This window comes from Coregonus lavaretus (genome assembly GCF_964263955.1).
Source record: "Coregonus lavaretus genome assembly, chromosome: 37".
NCBI lineage: Eukaryota > Metazoa > Chordata > Actinopteri > Salmoniformes > Salmonidae > Coregonus > Coregonus lavaretus.
Window position 1 is genome coordinate 24,833,914 of NC_140024.1, and position 15,705 is coordinate 24,849,618.

The window sequence follows — 15,705 nt, forward strand, 5'->3', positions numbered from 1 at the left end:
CTGGATATTGTGACAAAGGAGCCCTATTTCCCAGTAACAGCGTGCTGACACATCCCCCCCTGCTCTCCTCTCTATGGTGTTGGATCCACTAGGTTATATTATGAATATTATGCTCCAACTGACTCCATGGTCCAGAATAATGGGATAAATCAACTAGAGTGGCAGCCAACACTGTTTAAAAATACTAATGAAATATATTTAAACCTGATCCACGGGGTTGACTCCACTCTAATCTGAAACGGCCTCCCAGCGTTATCACGCAATGTTAGTAAAAAACACTCCAATAGATCCACATTCATAGTTCATACCTCAGTGAGTCAGTCCCTCACCAACTGCCAAGGCTGCTTTTTTCTCTGTGTACCCCAGAGGCTGGCCTGTTGAAATCCCTTTAAACAAATTATTCGACCCCATCAAAATGCTGAAAACCTCTGGTCATGGTTCAGACCCATTTCTCAGTGTGGGATTGCAACTGGGTCAATGTGTGTGTGTGTGTGTATGACTCCCCCCTCCCTTCCTACATAAATTAATGGTTCTCATGCTTGCCCCTTTGATTTGTGATGCACGTTTTTTATGGCTATTTCTATGATGATAACGTAAGATAGTTATCTGTAAGTCATAGGTATCTGTGAGTCAAATGTAATTAATTGAAAAGCCTAGAAATCTTACAGATCTAAACTTCTTTCTGAATTGTAGCTGGACCAAGGTTATCTTCATAAATTCGCTCTGGCTATCTACTCAGATTTTAGAGCACTCTCGCCTGTGTGCCAGAGCGCAGAATAACTCATGCATTTGCGAACGCTCAATACCGGTTGAATATGGCCGGTGTCAGTAAACGTCTGCAAAATAGCGCAATTAAATTGTTGCCAGCAGCACAGTTACAATCACTAACGCTCTGGATAACATGAAAACAGCCTAGGGCGAGTAAAATGGTCAGAGTGAGGTATTCTCTCATTTGTGTCTGGAAGTAGCTAGCAAGCTAGCCAACGTTAGCCAGTAAACTTGGGTTCTTGACTGCCGTTTTGAGGTCAGAACTCTCGGATCAACCCTACTCCTCCGCCAGAGCGTCCAGTTTGCGCTCTGAACGCTCCCAGAGAAAACGCTCTGAATTTAAGAACGCCCAGAGCGCATCCTGTCACTCCAGATTGAATTTACGAACACACCCTAAATGTGATGTGACAGCGTCATCTTCGGATAGAAGAGCGAACTACAATACTAGAAAGAATCCTGCAGTACTGTGCTGAAACCAACCGGCGTAGCGTTTGGTGGCGCTGTAGAGCTGCGGTTTGTTTGTTGTTTCCGAAGACCCGTCAAGATGTCTGACATGGAAGATGATTTCATGTGCGATGATGAAGAAGATTATGATCTGGTAAGCGTAAGTTTACATAATACGTTTCTATTTCCTTGTTTTTTAAAATGTCTAATCAGAGCTGCTTCCTTAGCTAGTATATTTGCATTAGCTAGATCAGAGCAGAGGAGGTAGCTAGCTAGTTAGCTAAACTACCTCGATAGATAGCTAGTTCAGCTAACGTTAGCATAAAGGCGAGGCTAGCTAGCAAAGTTGCTGCTAGTGCTAGCTAAACTCAGCTGCTTGGCATGGGGGAAACTGAGTTTATATATATATAGTATACTGAGTTAGCTATGCTAGTCAATTTTTTGTAACATGTTATCGTAGCTAGCCACGAACATACAAGCGTTTAGTTAACCAGCTAGCTAGGTGTAGATAACTATCCTTTAACCGAGCATGCGCCGATGCTGGTTAGCTAAAACAGCTTGCTACTTAGCCTCATTAGTAAACAACTATGGCAAGCCGTTAGCCCAATCATAACATCTCTGTCACCTTATCAATCTGAGTTGTATTAGCTCATAGCCAGCTAATTTATGTCCTGAGTTTATGTCTCAACCCAGGAATATTCCGAGGACAGTAACTCAGAGCCAAACGTCGACTTGGAGAACCAGTACTACAACTCCAAAGCACTGAAGGAGGATGAACCCAAAGCAGCTCTCAGCAGCTTCCAGAAGGTGGGTACTGGCTACTCACTCCACTCACTCACTCACATATTGATGAATGTATGATAATAATAATAATAATATGCCATTTAGCAGACGCTTTTATCCAAAGCGACTTACAGTCGTGCGTGCATACATTTTTTTTGTGTATGATATAATGTATACTCTCCATTGGCAGGTATTGGAGCTGGAGGGAGAGAAGGGAGAATGGGGGTTCAAAGCCCTAAAACAGATGATCAAAATCAACTTCAAGCTGGTAAGAAATTAAATGTGCTGTAGCGTTATCTCAATGTCAACTCTCTGTCTCTAAGTCCATATGATTAGTGCTTGTGAGTTTTTTTCTTTTCTTTACGGCATACTGTCATTCCCACTACAACTTAACTCGATGCCCTATCTCCTGGTAAACTGTGTGTGTCCTGCAGACCAACTTCCCAGAGATGATGTCTCGGTACAAGCAGCTGTTGACGTACATCAGGAGCGCTGTGACCAGAAACTACTCAGAGAAATCCATCAACTCCATCTTAGACTACATCTCCACCTCCAAACAGGTATAGACACAATACCTGGAACTAGAACAAAGCTCAGAACTTTATTTTGGCTCAAATCTCAAGTTATGTGAACTGTTTGTTCTTGATGACTGGGGTGTTAAATGTGGGCTGTGGTTCATGTTCTAGATGACTGAGGTGTTAATGTGGGCTGTGGTTCATGTTCTAGATGACTGGGGTGTTAATGTGGGCTGTGGTTCCATGTTCTAGATGACTGGGGTGTTAATGTGGGCTGTGGTTCATGTTCTAGATGACTGGGGTGTTAATGTGGGCTGTGGTTCATGTTCTAGATGACTGGGGTGTTAATGTGGGCTGTGGTTCATGTTCTAGATGACTGGGGTGTTAATGTGGGCTGTGGTTCATGTTCTAGATGACTGGGGTGTTAATGTGGGCTGTGGTTCATGTTCTAGATGACTGGGGTGTTAATGTGGGCTGTGGTTCATGTTCTAGATGACTGGGGTGTTAATGTGGGCTGTGGTTCATGTTCTAGATGACTGGGGTGTTAATGTGGGCTGTGGTTCCATGTTCTAGATGACTGGGGTGTTAATGTGGGCTGTGGTTCATGTTCTAGATGACTGGGGTGTTAATGTGGGCTGTGGTTCATGTTCTAGATGACTGGGGTGTTAATGTGGGCTGTGGTTCCATGTTCTAGATGACTGGGGTGTTAATGTGGGCTGTGGTTCATGTTCTAGATGACTGGGGTGTTAATGTGGGCTGTGGTTCATGTTCTAGATGACTGAGGTGTTAATGTGGGCTGTGGTTCATGTTCTAGATGACTGGGGTGTTAATGTGGGCTGTGGTTCATGTTCTAGATGACTGGGGTGTTAATGTGGGCTGTGGTTCATGTTCTAGATGACTGGGGTGTTAATGTGGGCTGTGGTTCCATGTTCTAGATGACTGGGGTGTTAATGTGGGCTGTGGTTCATGTTCTAGATGACTGGGGTGTTAATGTGGGCTGTGGTTCCATGTTCTAGATGACTGGGGTGTTAATGTGGGCTGTGGTTCATGTTCTAGATGACTGGGGTGTTAATGTGGGCTGTGGTTCATGTTCTAGATGACTGAGGTGTTAATGTGGGCTGTGGTTCATGTTCTAGATGACTGGGGTGTTAATGTGGGCTGTGGTTCATGTTCTAGATGACTGAGGTGTTAATGTGGGCTGTGGTTCATGTTCTAGATGACTGGGGTGTTAATGTGGGCTGTGGTTCATGTTCTAGATGACTGAGGTGTTAATGTGGGCTGTGGTTCATGTTCTAGATGACTGGGGTGTTAATGTGGGCTGTGGTTCATGTTCTAGATGACTGAGGTGTTAATGTGGGCTGTGGTTCCATGTTCTAGATGACTGAGGTGTTAAATGTGGGTTGTGGTTGGTTGTTTTATGTGTCACAGATGGACCTGCTGCAGGAGTTTTATGAAACGACTCTGGACGCTCTGAAAGACGCCAAGAACGACAGACTCTGGTTCAAAACCAACACAAAGGTAGGGTGTGTCCCATTAATATTACCTTTTTCCTAAAGTGTGCACTCGGTCACTACTTACAATAAAAACCTAAAAGCAGTGGATTGGTGGAGGCATGGACTAGTAATTTCTCTCAAATTATTGAAGTGAACAAGTGCACACTTTGGGAGAAAGGGGAGATAATTGGGACATATGCATGTAGTACACAATGTTTCTGTTTATTTCTATGGGTAGGACAATATCTGACCTGTCAGTTTCAGACCTCTGTGTTTGGGAGTTTTTACCTCTGCAATGCCCTAGACTCGTAGCCAGATCTGTTTGTGTTAAATTATTTGCCAAACAACATCGTAAAGCCCTTTTTTAGTGATAGCACAAACATATAAGTTGTTGTTTTGTCTCTCAGCCTGTTTTAACTGAAGTCCTCTTGTTGTCTCTCAGCCTGTTTTAACTGAAGTCCTCTTGTTGTCTCTCAGCCTGTTTTAACTGAAGTCCTCTTGTTGTCTCTCAGCCTGTTTTAACTGAAGTCCTCTTGTTGTCTCTCAGCCTGTTTTAACTGAAGTCCTCTTGTTGTCTCTCAGCCTGTTTTAACTGAAGTCCTCTTGTTGTCTCTCAGCCTGTTTTAACTGAAGTCCTCTTGTTGTCTCTCAGCCTGTTTTAACTGAAGTCCTCTTGTTGTCTCTCAGCCTGTTTTAACTGGTCCTGTTGTTGTGTTTCAGCTGGGCAAGCTGTACCTGGAGAGGGAGGAGTTTGGGAAGTTACAGAAGATCCTCAGACAGCTGCACCAGTCCTGTCAGGTACAGTAAGACAGGTGGTAGTCTGAGACAACGTTTAGTCTGATGGGGTTTACACAGCCATCTGAGGTTAGGAGTGATCCACAGTAGCCAACTTCCAAGTTCCCAATATGGCTGCTAGCAGTATTTTTTGTTGTTGTTGTATACTAGTATGATCTGTTATGTTGTATATCTATCTGCACTGCAGACAGATTATGTTAGAGATCTATGGTCTGTTATGTGTATATCTGATCTGTTATGCTCTATATCTACGTGCACTGCAGACAGACGATGTTGAAGATCTGTGGTCTGTTATGTGTATATGATCTGTAATGTTGTATATCTATGTCTCTCTGTAGACAGATGACGGGGAGGACGACCTAAAGAAAGGCACCCAGCTCCTGGAGATCTATGCTCTGGAGATCCAGATGTACACAACCCAGAAGAACAACAAGAAGCTGAAGGCCCTGTATGAACAGTCCCTGCACATCAAGTCTGCTATCCCTCACCCACTCATCATGGGAGTCATCAGGGGTGAGTGTTACCACCGTAGAATTAGGAACCCCTGAAGGCAGGATAGCTGTCAACAGTATCTATTACATGTATTGCATCGGAGCCACACACACAGTGGTACACATTGAATAAATAGAAAATGACCATAGAAATAGAATCCTCCTTAGAATAGTAATTCTATAGTTAGGACTTGTAAACTGACCTGTAGGGAGTCTCAGGGAGATTTGCCACTATCGAGGCGAGACCCTGAAAGAGTCACAGACAAGTACTGTACCTTTTTACAATTGGAGGATAAAATCGCTAATATGGTAAAAAGGTGTGTGTGTGTCACTGCGTGTGTTTATGTGATGTAGTAACAGGCCTGTTCTTGTTTGGTCCCCTTCCCCAGAGTGTGGGGGTAAGATGCACCTGAGAGAGGGGGAGTTTGAGAAGGCCCACACAGACTTCTTTGAGGCGTTTAAGAACTACGATGAGTCAGGCAGCCCCAGGAGAACCACCTGTCTGAAGTACCTGGTGCTGGCCAACATGCTCATGAAGTCTGGAATCAACCCATTCGACTCACAGGAGGTACAACCCTCATTCAGTCAGTTCAGTTTAGTTAAGTCCAGTTGAATTCCATTTTATTTATCCCCTTAGAGCAATTACTAACATTATCACTGACATTATGGGAAAAATATCTGCATCTGATTTATATTGGAAAATATTACTAATCAGATTCAGGGCAAGTCTATTTTTATGATTATCCGATATTGTTATATTTATACATTGTTTATTTCACAACTCCATAGCAACACGTGGTGGTTGCATCACGCACCTTTATATTGTTGGCGGCAACAACATTGCATTAATGGTATTCAAATCACCTGCAGCAAACACTGCTTGATAAAGTGTTGTATTACAGTGGCTGTTCTTATTGTGTTTTTCTGTGACAGGCCAAACCTTATAAAAACGACCCAGAGATCTTGGCCATGACAAATCTAGTAAGGTAAGAACACGTGTGCTTCTGGGTCATCCATGGTGGTGTTGGTGATATTTTAGGGTAGAAAGCCATGGCATCAGTTAAACGATATCTTCACTATTTACAACCTATTTCCACTTATTTGTGTAGTGTTGTCAGTCGACCCAAACTGTTATTGTTTTACATCACATACAGTGGGGAGAACAAGTATTTGATACACTGCCGATTTTGCAGGTTTTCCTACTTACAAAGCATGTAGAGGTCTGTCATTTTTATCATAGGTACACTTCAACTGTGAGAGACGGAATCTAAAACAAAAATCCAGAAAATCACATTGTATGATTTTTAAGTAATTAATTTGCATTTTATTGCATGACATAAGTATTTGATACATCAGAAAAGCAGAACTTAATATTTGGTACAGAAACCTTTGTTTGCAATTACAGAGATCATACATTTCCTGTAGGTCTTGACCAGGTTTGCACACACTGCAGCAGGGATTTTGGCCCACTCCTCCATACAGACCTTCTCCAGATCCTTCAGGTTTCGGGGCTGTCGCTGGGCAATACGGACTTTCAGCTCCCTCCAAAGATTTTCTATTGGGTTCAGGTCTGGAGACTGGCTAGGCCACTCCAGGACCTTGAGATGCTTCTTACGGAGCCACTCCTTAGTTGCCCTGGCTGTATGTTTCGGGTCGTTGTCATGCTGGAAGACCCAGCCACGACCCATCTTCAATGCTCTTACTGAGGGAAGGAGGTTGTTGGCCAAGATCTCGCGATACATGGCCCCATCCATCCTCCCCTCAATACGGTGCAGTCGTCCTGTCCCCTTTGCAGAAAAGCATCCCCAAAGAATGATGTTTCCACCTCCATGCTTCACGGTTGGGATGGTGTTCTTGGGGTTGTACTCATCCTTCTTCTTCCTCCAAACACGGCGAGTGGAGATTAGACCAAAAAGCTCTATTTTTGTCTTTTCAGACCACATGACCTTCTCCCATTCCTTCTCTGGATCATCCAGATGGTCATTGGCAAACTTCAGACGGGCCTGGACATGCGCTGGCTTGAGCAGGGGGACCTTGCGTGCGCTGCAGGATTTTAATCCATGACAGCGTAGTGTGTTACTAATGGTTTTCTTTGAGACTGTGGTCCCAGCTCTCTTCAGGTCATTGACCAGGTCCTGCCGTGTAGTTCTGGGCTGATCCCTCACCTTCCTCATGATCATTGATGCCCCACGAGGTGAGATCTTGCATGGAGCCCCAGACCGAGGGTGATTGACCGTCATCTTGAACTTCTTCCATTTTCTAATAATTGCGCCAACAGTTGTTGCCTTCTCACCAAGCTGCTTGCCTATTGTCCTGTAGCCCATCCCAGCCTTGTGCAGGTCTACAATTGTATCCCTGATGTCCTTACACAGCTCTCTGGTCTTGGCCATTGTGGAGAGGTTGGAGTCTGTTTGATTGAGTAATAATAATATGCCATTTAGCAGACGCTTTTATCCAAAGCGACTGAGTGTGTGGACAGGTGTCTTTTATACAGGTAATGAGTTCAAACAGGTGCAGTTAATACAGGTAATGAGTGGAGAACAGGAGGGCTTCTTAAAGAAAAACTAACAGGTCTGTGAGAGCCGGAATTCTTACTGGTTGGTAGGTGATCAAATACTTATGTCATGCAATAAAATGCAAATTAATTACTTAAAAATCATACAATGTGATTTTCTGGATTTTTGTTTTAGATTCCGTCTCTCACAGTTGAAGTGTACCTATGATAAAAATTACAGACCTCTACATGCTTTGTAAGTAGGAAAATCTGCAAAATCGGCAGTGTATCAAATACTTGTTCTCCCCACTGTATAAGTGGTTAATAGATAGAGGTGTAACATAGTGAAGATATCCTTTAACCATGGGTTCAGCTGTGTGGTGTCTCTTCAACCTAATTTATGGTCAATCTGGCATCCATGACACAGAGGGTCTGCTCTACGATTATGATGCAATTGCAGAAGTAAATGGAAGTGTGCATAGGCTGTGGCTCCGTACACCTCTCAAAATGTGAAACAACGCAGAGGCCTCCGTGAGCTCGGTGTTTGACTCACAAGCGATGACTGGTTGATAGGTGAGTTGGGGCAGTTGTTTCTGGTATCTCTGCTCTGAACAGCGTGAGAAGCATAAATGCCCTACCGTTCACGGGCTCCGCATTCGTTAACACAGCGGATGCCGGATTGAATGGCATCGACCATAAAAAGCACCTTCGAGGCCATTTGCTCTTTAGCTCTGGTCTCCTCCCTTATTCTATTCACACTCTCTTAGGTCATAAAACAGGCGGTGGCTAAAATAGGACTCCAACTGTTTCCTTCCATGCATTTGAACTTTGTTGTTATGTAAACAGACAATTTTAAACACACCCAGAACTGTAGAAAAGAATAGATTGTTGATGTTGAAAAGGCTAATATTTAGAAATGTGTTTTAGTGGGATAGTGGAGCTGTGGTGGTGTTGTGGTTGGATGAAGACAATATATGGATGTATGGATTATTATATCATGATTTTATGGATTATTATATCATTATTCTATGGATCATTGTCATTATTCTATGGATTATTATATCATGATTCTATGGATTATTATATCATGATTCTATGGATTATTATATCATTATTTTATGGATTATTATATCATGATTTTATGGATCATTGTCATTATTCTATGGATTATTATATCATTATTCTATGGATTATTATATCATTATTCTAACCCAGTGACTGTTCTACTGTTGTGTGTCTGCTCCCAGCTCCTATCAGAATAATGACATCACAGAGTTTGAGAAGATACTGAAAACCAACCATAGTAGTATCATGGACGACCCCTTCATCAGAGAACACATCGAGGGTAAGTAGTGTTTGTGTGTGCATGTGTGTGCTTGTATATAAACTCAGCAAAAAAAGAAATGTCCTCTCACTGTCAACTGCGTTTATTTTCAGCAAACCTAACATGTGTAAATATTTGTATGAACATAACAACATTCAACAACTGCGACATAAACAGAACAAGTTCCACAGACATGTGACTAACAGAAATGGAATAATGTGTCCCTGAACAAAGGGGGGGTCAAAATCAAAAGTAACAGTCAGTATCTGGTGTGGCCACCAGCTGCATTAAGTACTGCAGTGCATCTCCTCCTCATGGACTGCACCAGATTTTCCAGTTCTTGCTGTGAGATGTTACCCCACTCTTCCACCAAGGCACCTGCAAGTTCCCAGACATTTCTGGGGGGAATGCCCTAGCCCTCACCCTCCGATCCAACAGGTCCCAGACGTGCTCAATGGGATTGAGATCCGGGCTCTTCGCTTGCCATGGCAGAACACTGACATTCCTGTCTTGCAGGAAATCACGCACAGAACGAGCAGTATGGCTGGTGGCATTGTCATGCTGGAGGGTCATGTCAGGATGAGCCTGCAGGAAGGGTACCACATGAGGGAGGAGGATGTCTTCCCTGTAACGCACAGCGTTGAGATTGCCTGCAATGACAAGCTCAGTCCGATGATGCTATGACACACTGCCCCAGACCATGACAGACCCTCCACCTCCAAATCGATCTCGCTCCAGAGTACAGGCCTCGGTGTAACGCTCATTCCTTCGACGATAAACGCAAATCCGACCATCACCCCTGGTGAGACAAAACTGCGACTCGTCAGTGAAGAGCACTTTTTGCCAGTCCTGTCTGGTCCAGCGACGGTGGGTTTGTGCCCATAGGCGACGTTGTTGCCGGTGATGTCTGGTGAGGACCTGCCTTACAACAGGCCTACAAGCCCTCAGTCCAGCCTCTCTCAGCCTATTGTGGACAGTCTGAGCACTGATGGAGGGATTGTGCGTTCCTTGTGTAACTCGGGCAGTTGTTGTTGCCATCCTGTACCTGTCCCGCAGGTGTGATGTTCGGATGTACCGATCCTGTGCAGGTGTTGTTACACGTGGTCTGCCACTGCGAGGACGATCAGCTGTCAGTCCTGTTTCCCTGTAGCGCTGTCTTAGGCGTCTCACAGTACGGACATTGCAATTTTATTGCTCTGGCCACATCAGCAGTCCTCATGCCTCCTTGGAGCATGCCTAAGGCACGTTCACGCAGATGAGCAGGGACCCTGGGCATCTTTCTTTTGGTGTTTTTCAGAGTCAGTAGAAAGGCCTCTTTAGTGTCCTAAGTTTTCATAACTGTGACCTTAATTGCCTACCGTCTGTAAGCTGTTAGTGTCTTAACGACCGTTCCACAGGTGCATGTTCATTAATTGTTTATGGTTCATTGAACAAGCATGGGAAACAGTGTTTAAACCCTTTACAATGAAGATCTGTGAAGTTATGCGTGTGTGGGCTTTCTCATATCTGTTGATGAACGAGACATGGAAGTGTGGCATTGAAGACGAGGTTTCAACAAACTTGAGACAAAATGTACCAGTAGCTGCATATTGAGATGGTGTGTGTGTTCTGGTAGATGGTGTGTGTGTTCTGGTAGATGGTGTGTGTGTTCTGGTAGATGTTCTGGTAGATGGTGTGTGTGTTCTGGTAGATGGTGTGTGTGTTCTGGTAGATGGTGTGTGTGTTCTGGTAGATGTGTGTGTTCTGGTAGATGGTGTGTGTGTTCTGGTAGATGTTCTGGTAGATGGTGTGTGTGTTCTGGTAGATGTTCTGGTAGATGGTGTGTGTGTTCTGGTAGATGGTGTGTGTGTTCTGGTAGATGTGTGTGTGTGTGTTCTGGTAGATGGTGTGTGTGTTCTGGTAGATGTGTGTGTGTGTGTTCTGGTAGATGTGTGTGTGTGTTCTGGTAGATGTGTGTGTCTGAAGAGACTTTGATCAGTGCTGTGTTGTCTTATTTTCCAGAGCTGCTGCGGAACATCAGAACCCAGGTCCTTATCGCGCTCATCAAACCTTACACGAGAATACACATCCCATTCATCTCTAAGGTAAGTCTGAGGACAGCACTGGCTTCTGGACTAACTAGCCTGGTCCCAGATCTGTTTGTGCTGTTTTGCCAACTCCCATGGTCATTGGCGTGATGAATTTTACAATAAGAGTTGGTAAGACAGCACAAACAGATCTGAGACCAGGCTAGAGTTAATCATTGACTTCACTGTGTGTATTGATAATGTATCCGATAATGAACTTTGCTGAGTAGATTGATAATGTATTTAGTAGGTAATTGATGTTGCTGTTTGAATTGATTGTAGTGTAACACCCTGTGTTCTGTCTTCTCTGCCTCAGGAGCTGAACATAGATGTTTGTGACGTGGAGAGTTTGTTGGTGCAGTGCATATTGGACAAGTAAGTTTGTTCTAGACATGCATCTGATGTGTGGCCCAAACTACCATTTAGGAGTGTAGAGGAAGAAAATAATACTTTATGATCTGTTAGGAAATGTCCTTTGCATCAAACAGGCAATTTTGGACCATTCCTCTTTACAAAACAGTTTCAGTTCAGCAATATTCTTGGTACGTCTGGTGTGAACCGCTCTCTTGAGGTCATGCCACAGCATCTCAATCGGGTTGAGGTCAGGACTCTGACTGGGCCACTCCAGAAGGCGTATTTTCTTCTGTTGAAGCCATTCTGTTGTTGATTTACTTCTGTGTTTTGGGTCGTTGTCCTGTTGCATCACCCAACTTCTGTTGAGCTTCAATTGGCGGACATATAGCCTTACATTCTCCTGCAAAATGTCTTGATAAACTTGGGAATTAAATGTTTCGGCGATGATAGCAAGCTGTCCAGGTCCTGAGGCAGCAAAGCAGCCCCAAACCATGATGCTCCCTCCACCATACTTTACAGTTGAGATGAGGTTTTGATGTTGGTGTGCTGTGCTGTGCTGGGCCTTTTTTTCTCCACACATAGTGTTGTGTGTTCCTTCCAAACAACTCAACTTTAGTTTAATCTGTCCACAGAATATTTTGCCAGTAGCACTGTGGAACATCCAGGTGCTCTTTTGCGAACTTCAGATGTGCAGCAATGTTTTTTTTGGACAGCAGTGGCTTTTTAATGCATTCAATAAATTATTATTACAGTCTTACCGTTGTCATTGTAGGAGTGGACACATTGTTTGCAGAGCGCACAACCTAGGCTACACTAAAAAAGTTTAGGTTTATTTCCATTCTATTTACGAGTTATTCATTTTCTTTTGTTTGGAGCGCTCCTGTCAATCTTGAGTAAGGAGACGCACAGAAGCAGGCCTAGGATACCTGGCCTGAGCGCAAATGTAGGCTTATAAATGTGCCCATTTGGGGATCTGATTAGTATTTCTGATTGTCTTAACTCACCATCACTGTGGAGCTCAAAGTAATTTTTTCTTCGCCTTAAACAGCAAGTAAACAAAGCCTGTTTTTACATCCATTGAGAATGAAAATAGTTCCTCAACGTAGCCTATTTAAAAAATCTTTCCAGCTCTCTCCCTTTCAAGTACCACTCGGCATGAAAGGGGGAAAAAATGTCATGCTCTGATCCAGTGGAAACGTCATAAAAAAAGGCCTACCTGATTACTTCTTATGTGATTTTATAGGATATTTCTTTTTATCAGGATATTTTCTACCTGCAGGCTGCAGTGTTTTTATTTATAGGCTTTATGTAGGCTATTTTTACATAGTTGGCAATGGCAATAGAAGTTACTTTTTCATTTGGATAGAACATTGATTTTGAGATATGAAGACTTTATTATAAATGGAATTAAACTGTTCCACGAAATGTGCATCTGAAAATCATAACTGGCACACAGATCAGTAGAAATGGTACGATAACTTGCCACTTCAAATGGAAAAGGTTGCCGACCGTTGGTATAGCCTATTACCGGCATTTTCAGGAGCCTGACGGCAGAAGCTGTGAAGGCCAGCAGCAGCGGGAAGAGGAGGGTCTGGTTGGGAACATGTTTTTTTCTTCTGTTTAGGCTATATTGATCTCTGGCTCCCTCATTTTACATTTACATTTTAGTAATTTAGCAGACGCTCTTATCCAGAGCGACTTACAGGAGCAATTAGGGTTAAGTGCCTTGCTCAAGGGCACATCGACAGATTTTTCACCTAGTCGGCTCAGGATTAGAACCAGCGACCTTTCGGTTACTGCCACAACGCTCTTAACCACTAAGCTACCTGCCACCCTCCTTTGGTAATTTGTGTCTTCATTTTTAATCGCAGTGCTTTAAGCTTCAGACATGCTCAGTAGCCTATATATATATATATATATATATATATAGTTGATTTTATTCAAATAAAGGATGTCTATAAATTGAAAAATACACGTTTTAAAATTTCGACCAATTATCACAAACAACTCTTTTTTGGGGGGGGGGGGGGGGGGGCAGCAAGTATACTCAGTGTATAGTGTACATTATCAACATGGCTGACACAGAGACATCATAAGATGACGCACGAAGCAGAGCATGTTTCTTGTGCATGTGTATTAAGACGTGTTTCCTGTACGGGAATAATTACAATTCCTCTTTTCAGTTCCTCATTGTTTCCACATTGCACCCTGAGGAATGCAGGAGGCCAGCATGAGTCTGTCTCCCTCCCTCTCCTCTCTCTCTCTCTGTTTGTGTTATTCCTCCCTGAGTGCCCTGCTTAGTTTACTGTAGATCTGTAATTGATTACTGGTTTCATTATTTAGTTTAGAAGTAGTGTACACATGCACATCCAGTAACTTGCAGGCTACAAAAAGTAAACTGATGAAAGAAAGAAAGAAAGATACCTGCAAACTGTTAATTGTTCCCGCAGTTTTATTGTGCAACGTTTTGACCCAAAGGTCCTTGTCAGCCAGATGAAGACCTTTGGGTCAAAGCGTTGGGCAAATAAAACTTTGGGAGAAATCAACAGTTTGCGGGTATCTATCTATCTTTCTTTCATGGCTTTATTATTTCCCATGCTACTATAGCAGACTGCTGTATATTGGATTGTTTACTGCCCTCAGCCAGATCAGATCTACAGCCAGTCAACTGGAACAATAGATTTACATTTTACACTGCATTCCCACCGTCGTCACAGAGCTCAACAGAAACAGAATATGTAGTGTATGTAGTGGAATGTGGAGGTGGTGGAATGTTTTATCAGACAGCGTAGTGTAGATATGTGATAATTGGTTGTGAGAGTACACGCATCAGTGGTTAAGGTGCTGGGTGGAAACCAAACCGGGAAAGAAGTTAAACAATGACTGCAACTCAAATGCTACCCACAGTGATTAGTGTCATTTGAACCATAATTGACGCAAATATTGATATGTTGTTGATCCCATTTTTATATAGAAATGCATTGTTTTATACAATATTGGAAAAACATGCTTAGTCATGTTGCTAGGATGCCAACGTCCATTCTAGTGTTCTAATTATTTCTTTGTTTGAACCATTCTTCTCTGATCACTGTGTTGTGCTGTGGTTCCCTCCCTGTAGCACCATCCAAGGCCGTATCGACCAGGTTAACCAGCTGTTGGAGCTAGACTACCAGAAGAGAGGAGGGGCGCGCTACACTGCCCTAGACAAATGGACTAAACAACTCAACTCTCTCAACCAAGCCATCGTCAGCAAACTCACATGATTCTGACTGACGTGACAACGGACAGCACTGAAAGACAGGAAGGAGAATCTCAATAAATTGTTCCAATGTGTCAGTATAAACCAAACCATCCAGTGCTACTGTGGGTGGATGGGCTGAGCGGAGTGGAGCTACACAGCAGCACAGAGATGTTTTGTGATCTGCCACTGCATTTTCCAGAGAGAGAGAAGAGATACTGCTTTCTAGAAGACATCAGTACTCTCTAAGGGACATCTCAGTTTACTTCAAGCCCCTCGTGTTTGTTTTTCACAAGACTTTAATAGAATGGTTCTAAGAAATATCACTGTCACCACACCTTTTTAAAAGTGCTTTATTTTTTGGGACAGGCAGTTTGAGTACAATAACACAATGGTTTATTTGTGCATGTTGACTGGCACCTGGTGTTGGGCAAACTTTTTCACAACATGTAGCTGCAGCATTGAACGCATGTTGTGAATAAAAAACAATGTTCTCCATCTGTGTTTACTGTATATGACATTTCAATGTAGGTCTTCTAGATATCGTCTAGTTTTTAGCACTCATGCTATCTGTATTATTTGTAAATATCTGTATTATTTGGTAGATGCAACAGACTCCAGTCCTTTGAAATGTTAGTCAATTGTTTGTGTGCAGAAACGTATTTTCAATGGATAGATTCACTGCCATCACTGAAAATGTATGTCATCCATCACATTGCAAGCAGAACAGTAGAGAAGTAGAAATCTGTTTGAATTATAATTAAGTTGATTCGGTGTTGTAGGCTAGACATAGCTGCTCTGCTCTAAAAATATCTACTTCTTGCACAGTAGGCCTATTTATCATTGTCCATCAAATCTTATCAGTGACAGACGCCGAAGGCAAAGATGAACACTTTTTGAGCCTGTGGGCGTTCCGTCTCTTCTGCTGTTCCATTTCTAC

At 43.0% G+C, this 15,705-nt stretch overlaps 1 protein-coding gene across 2 annotated transcripts; it reads left to right on the plus strand.

Moving 5' to 3' along the window:
* Positions 1 to 1,262: 1,262 nt before the first annotated feature.
* LOC311111311 (COP9 signalosome complex subunit 2-like) lies at positions 1,263 to 15,263 on the plus strand. 2 transcript variants are annotated; one of them, XM_084154033.1, is made up of 13 exons: positions 1,263 to 1,366; positions 1,906 to 2,019; positions 2,186 to 2,263; positions 2,430 to 2,555; positions 3,939 to 4,028; positions 4,724 to 4,801; positions 5,137 to 5,311; positions 5,679 to 5,857; positions 6,223 to 6,275; positions 9,031 to 9,128; positions 11,109 to 11,191; positions 11,490 to 11,548; positions 14,646 to 15,263. In XM_084154033.1, exons 1-13 carry the CDS (start codon positions 1,313 to 1,315, stop codon positions 14,788 to 14,790), a joined length of 1,332 nt encoding a protein of 443 aa, XP_084010159.1. In that variant the 5' UTR covers positions 1,263 to 1,312; the 3' UTR covers positions 14,791 to 15,263. The 2 variants fall into 2 exon arrangements, with proteins under 2 accessions (XP_084010159.1, XP_084010158.1); XM_084154032.1 differs by having other exon boundaries at positions 1,280 to 1,372.
* The last annotated feature ends 442 nt before the right edge of the window (positions 15,264 to 15,705 follow it).

What these genes read in the sequence shown, in the direction of transcription:
- LOC311111311 (XM_084154032.1), top strand. Translation starts at nt 1,313, where the DNA reads ATGTCTGACATGGAAGATGATTTCATGTGCGATGATGAAGAAGATTAT. An exon ending in ACATCTCCACCTCCAAACAG is followed by an intron (nt 2,556 to 3,938) that starts GTATAGACACAA and finishes TATGTGTCACAG; the next exon opens with ATGGACCTGCTGCAGGAGTT. An exon ending in GGTTCAAAACCAACACAAAG is followed by an intron (nt 4,029 to 4,723) that starts GTAGGGTGTGTC and finishes GTTGTGTTTCAG; the next exon opens with CTGGGCAAGCTGTACCTGGA.